The 5,494-nt window shown below is 48.2% G+C and overlaps 1 protein-coding gene across 1 annotated transcript in view; it reads right to left on the reverse strand.

Annotated features, from left to right (window-relative positions):
• Nucleotides 1-3,541: 3,541 nt before the first annotated feature.
• The window catches only part of FCHSD2 (FCH and double SH3 domains 2), a 195,824-nt gene continuing 193,871 nt past the window's right edge, over nucleotides 3,542-5,494 (reverse strand). Inside the window, exon 19 of the mRNA XM_009634579.2 lies at nucleotides 3,542-5,080. Within this exon, the coding sequence (XP_009632874.1) occupies nucleotides 4,997-5,080 (84 nt within the window). The 3' untranslated portion in view covers nucleotides 3,542-4,996. The remainder of the gene's footprint in view (nucleotides 5,081-5,494) is intronic.

The raw sequence follows: 5,494 nt of genomic DNA on the forward strand, positions 1-5,494 counted from the left end.
CCGGCCTCCGCGTGCAAACGCCGCTGTGGTTGAAACGGCGAGCGACTGCGCTCGTGCTGAAGCAACCCCGTTCTCACCCCCCTCTCCTCGCGGCCGAGAGCGGGGTGGTTATTCACCGCACGTCTGGTGTCTGCTCCAGTTCAACTCCGCTACCCACAGAGATTTCTCACTCTCCCCGCTCCGGCCCCGATATCACTGCAGTGCTTTTATTTTCTGGATGAAATGACCTGCAATGCAGAGGCTCACTTGCTACAGCGATCCTTCTTCCCGATCTGTAATCCTCAATCCCCCTGGGTTAAGTGCCTGGAGCAGGAAACTACTTGGTATCGTAAGCACGTCAGCATTTTCCTAGCTGCATTTTTTATTGGCTCATTTGCTGCATCCCTGACTTCGGTTAAGTTTTCTTTCCTTTTATCCCTCCTCGCCTTCTCCAACCTTGAACTGAGGTCGCAATAGCCCCGAGCTCACCTCCCGAAAGCAGCCAGCCCGATGAGGGGTGGAAGGGGACAGCACGCTTCCTCCCATCCCTCCCATCATGTTTAGGCAGGGCAGCAGATCGGCAAACAGAGGGAACGTGGGGAGAACCGACTCCTTCCACGGCGGCAGCGCCTCCTGTCCCAAGCTTCCCGGGAGGCTCAGTGTGAGGAAAGGCCCTGGTTGAGGCAGATTTCCTGCTCCTCCTGCCTCCACCGTGCCGAGAGTCGCTGGTTATTAATTACAGGGGCCTTGCTGGAAGAGCGAGCAGGGAAAAAGTGCAAGGTGCTGAGTTGCCAGTCCTCCGCGTTACCCGCAGAGAAGCAAAGGATCCTTTCTTTGGAGAAGAGGGGGGGGGGTTGTTCTCTGTTTTAATTACTGTTAACGGTGAGAGATACTTCGGTGGGTGGGGAAGAGAACGCACCCAAGTGCCTGGGCCTCTCCTATTTCCATGAAACAAACAAACAGAAACCCCGGCACAATTAATTTGCAGTAAGGCACATCGCATCATTTACCCCCGTCACCACCGCCCACTCCTTCTTGAAAATCTGGGAACCGGAGCCAGCAGAGGACGCCCCGGCTGTCACGGAGGCAGCGACGGGCCCGCTGCCGACTTCCAGAGCCCAACAGTTCAACCTTTGCGCTGGGCGAGCTCCAGACAGGGCAGCTCAAAATATCCCAGGCAGGATATGCAACCACGGAGCCTTCGGTTTTACTCAGCGCCTTTCTTTTTTGCCCCGTGATGGCCGCCGCGCGCTGGTCAAACCGCGGCCAGCTCCCCCTTGCAGGCAAACGGCAGCCACGGGGGCACGGCGCTCAGCTGGGAACGCTCTTCAGGGGGAAGAGATTTTCACGGCAACCAGCTCTGCTGATGTTAATGGCCGGGAGGACGGGATCGGAGCACGCCCGCTGAACGGGGTTTGTTTTGTCACGGCACAGCTTTTAGGGAAGGGGGAAGGAGGAAAAAGTAGAGGCATGAAGGCGGCCTGTTCAAGAATGGAAGAAATGAGAAGCGGCATCATTGGTGGAGCGGGGGATTAACATCACCCATAAGCGATACCGACGGTGAAAAGAATCACAAGCAAAGGCGGGGGGGAATGGTTTGAAGCTGCGCCAGGGCAGGTTTAGGTTAGATATTACGAAAAACTTCTTCACTGAAAGGGCTGTCAGGCTCTGGAATGGGCTGCCCAGGGGGGTGGGGGGGTCACCATCCTTGGAGGTATTTAAAAGAAGGATAGATGAGGTGCTGAGGGACAGGGTTTAGTGGTGGGATGGCAGGGTTAGGTTAATGGTTGGACTCGATGATCTTAAAGGTCTTTTCCAACCAAAGCGATTCTATGATTCTATGATTCAAAGGGGTTTGTGTGGGGTGCAGCGAGAAAGGGAGAGCTGCAACGAGCAAGAAGCTGAAAGAGAAGGACAAAGCGGTCAAACCAGCGAGGCAGGACAATGATTTTGAGAGGTGAATGCGTACAGAAAGATGGGATTTCTCCAAGGAAGAGGCTGCAGGAGCTCAGGGGAAAAATGATGAAAGGCTGTGTAGCAGTTCTGTGTGAAGAGCGGAAATGAAAGATCAAAGATCCAACCCAACGCCGCAGCGATGCCCAGCGGCCGATCGTGCTGTGTTCCTACGGGGTACAACGCCGTCTCCTCTCCAAACAGCCGAAAGGAAAACCGGGGGGGGAATCAGCAGGCAGAGCTCGCGTACCACGCAGCGCCCAGCGCAGAAACCACTCACCTTTGGGAAACGGCCATTAGCCAAGCCAGGAGCCGGTCACCGGCACCAGGGAAACCCCGAGCGGAAAGGGATCCTAAAGCTGGAGAGGTTTGGGAAATGCTCCTCGCACAATTAGGCAAATCGCCCCCGTTACAGGACAATCAGACACGGCACAGTTGTTATCAATCACTCTCCCTTGCTTTTCTTATGCAATTAGGATAACTGCATAAGGGCTATTCAGCAATTATTTTGATAACGGGAGCTTTGTTACTGGCTCTCTGGTTTTGGCATCATTTTGCTCCTCATACAAATCCCGCCTTGAAGCGGTATTTCCCCATCGCTTTTAGTCCGTGTTTTCCTGAGCGGGAGAATCCAATTTCTGTCTAAAAGCAAAAACCATAAAGATGACACCCAAGGAAATTTGCATTTTTATCCCCCGGTGTCAGGTTCTCCCGCGGTCACGGATCCACGCCCCAACCTCCCGCCGACGACGTTTCGCCAGAGGCCTGGCGGTGTCCGTGTCAAGGCAAGGGCATGGATTTAGTTCCACTTTTTTATTATTCAACTTTTTATACATAATAAATACAAACTTTTTACAGCCAATATAAAGAAAGCATTTGCACCCATGCTTTCAGTGTACTGACGCTGTACACGATGATACGCCGACTACATGCCCGGTATGAAGAAACCATAGTTAAAAAGGAGGCATTTTTACAACTTTTTCTTCTTTTTTTTCCTTTTTTTTTTTTTTAAATAAAATTAGCAGCTCTTAACAGAAAATATTTTAAAATACAACTAAAGAGACTTTAAATAACACTTTCTGAATTTTGAAAGTCCGGGGATGAAGGACACAGAAAAACTGGCCAAAGAAATGGAACATGAACGTTATGGCGATGCTTGGTTTTCGTCCGCGTTGTGAAGCTTCCAAAGTTTTTGCAAACAGTTAAATCTTTTTTAAAAACTTTTTTTTTTTTTTTTTAAACTTAAGAATAAGTTTGATAAACACATAAAAAGACCTCAAACAGATCAACAGGACAAGAGGTGCAAAAGAATGAAAGATGTGGAAAAGACTCCATCGGACAGTCACCGATTTCATAACTGATCCAGGAATTGTGTTCTTCAAAGAGCCCCACTCTTGGTTAAAGATCCCACTGGGAAAGGCGATGGGCAAACACGGATGTCTCGGAGACCCGGCTTGGGTTGGGATTGACAAGGATGTGCAAAGTTGATGATAAAATCTTGGTTAGATGATTTTTTTTTTTTTTTCTGTAAATGCAGCCTCAAAAAATAGCCCTTGTTGGTAAATGGAAGGTAGGGAACGTACTGGCTTAGGGAAAAAAAAAGGCGACGTAAGAGCGCGCTCAACAGAACCCGGACAACAGCTCAGAAAACCCAACCCTGTGCTGCCTTTTAACTGAAGCTTTGATCTGATGGAGACGGCTGAAAATAATTTAGGAAGTACACAAAGAAAAACCTGTTTTCATCCAGTTCCTCCCTTCCCTCCGACCGTTTCTCTCCATGTTAAGCCCCAGAACATCCTCTGCCCTTATCTTTCAAACAACAACAACAACAACAAAAAGCCTCCATTTTGGAGATCCCCGATTGAAAATGAATTTTGAAATTCTTTTACTCTCTGTTTCTTGCCTGAGAGTATTTTGAGACCACGGTCTCAGCCGCGAAGGCGGTCTGAAGGCTTCGTGGAAACCAGAGCTCTTCCCGGCGCTCCGGCTCTGGCTGGCTAACGGGCTTCGCGTGGGAAAACGCCGCAGGACCGTCCAATGCAACAACTAAATAACGCATGTAAATACTCTAAACGTAACTTCTAACTCTAGCCAGATGTTTTGATGACGAAGATATACTGCTAACGTTGGATAATAAAGTACACGGCAATAACTGGGATAAGAGTGACCCAAAGGCTTTAAAAAAAAAAAAAAACCAAAACAGAAAAAGAACAACCAAACCCCCCAAAATCTGCTAAGAAAAAAAACGAAGCTCAATTTCCAGATCTAGACAAAAATCTCACTTACTTTTCTACCAGTTGGTTTATGCTATGGAACAAGATGTTGCTACTAATTCAGCACCTCCATATTAGATACTCTATTACTAAATGTACTGCATAAATATTAGTACAAAGAACATTTAGCTCCGTTTAACTGTTAATTATCGACGAGGTGTGCATTAATGTAATTAACGCCATATGATCTGCATCAGTTTTCCTTACCTATAAGATTATTTTCCTGTTTCTTCCTTTCTGCAAGGGGATTAAAGAGGAGCCAGCCTCTCCTTATACGTATTTTTCAGTTCCCTTTTTCATTCTGCGAGGCCCGATTAATACCTAATCAGACAAGTAACGCTACTTGAAGAGCTGACGAGCTTTAACACATTCCTATGGCAACAGTAATATACTGTACTAATGCACGTGATCCAAGTACGCTATGACTAAGCTGCATGAAGGAGGCTCTTCCCTCGGCCTCCGTATAAAAACTGACCGTCTCCAGCCAAGAGAGAAACCTGCTCCAAGGCAATCCTCTGCTCGCTGTTTGGCCCGTCTCAGTTTGTGCTAAGAGAGGAAGAATGATGTCTATAAATCAAATCAAAACAAAACAAAAAAAAACCAAAAAAAAAAAAAAAGGCACAAAATAGTCATGACCGTGGGAAGGAATCCACCATGTCACTGCCACATAAAATCCTCCCTATCTCTTGCTCTATTAAAAGTCTTCATCATGCAAAGGTGCCTAAAAACGAGATTGACCAAATACCGCGTTTGGTCTTGATTGTAGCACTACTACGTAACTAGTCCAGTCGTTACACCAGAGTAATTTCCACGTCCTCTATCTTCTCTGTTGTCCGGCGATGGTGCTGCGTAGGGGGCGGTGGAGCTGCTCGCACCTGAAAGAGCCAGAACCAGCCTGTAACTATCAGAAAACTGTCAACATTTCACAGCTTGTATAGAATAAAACTGCAACTTTGGGTTTCTAACTCAAGATGATGCAAACATACAGACGGTGTATGAAGATCAACAGAACTACAGTGAGCAGCCAGCTGAAATCCGGTCCAGCAGTCTCCAATTAAACCATCAAGGCTCTTCCTTATAAACTGTCCCCACTCGCATGTGATTTTTCTTCAGGATGACTGGAAATCAGGTCAGTGTACACATACCAAGGGGGCCAGCGGCATCCTGGCTTGTATCAGGAGTGGTGTGGCCAGCAGGAGCAGGGCAGGGACCATGCCCCTGTGCTGGGCACTGGGGGGGCTGCCCCTCGACTGCTGGGGTCAGGGTTGGGCCCCTCCCTCCCCGAAGGA

The sequence above is a fragment of the Egretta garzetta genome, unplaced genomic scaffold (assembly GCF_000687185.1).
Source record: "Egretta garzetta isolate BGI_Z169 unplaced genomic scaffold, ASM68718v1 scaffold232, whole genome shotgun sequence".
Taxonomy (NCBI): domain Eukaryota; kingdom Metazoa; phylum Chordata; class Aves; order Pelecaniformes; family Ardeidae; genus Egretta; species Egretta garzetta.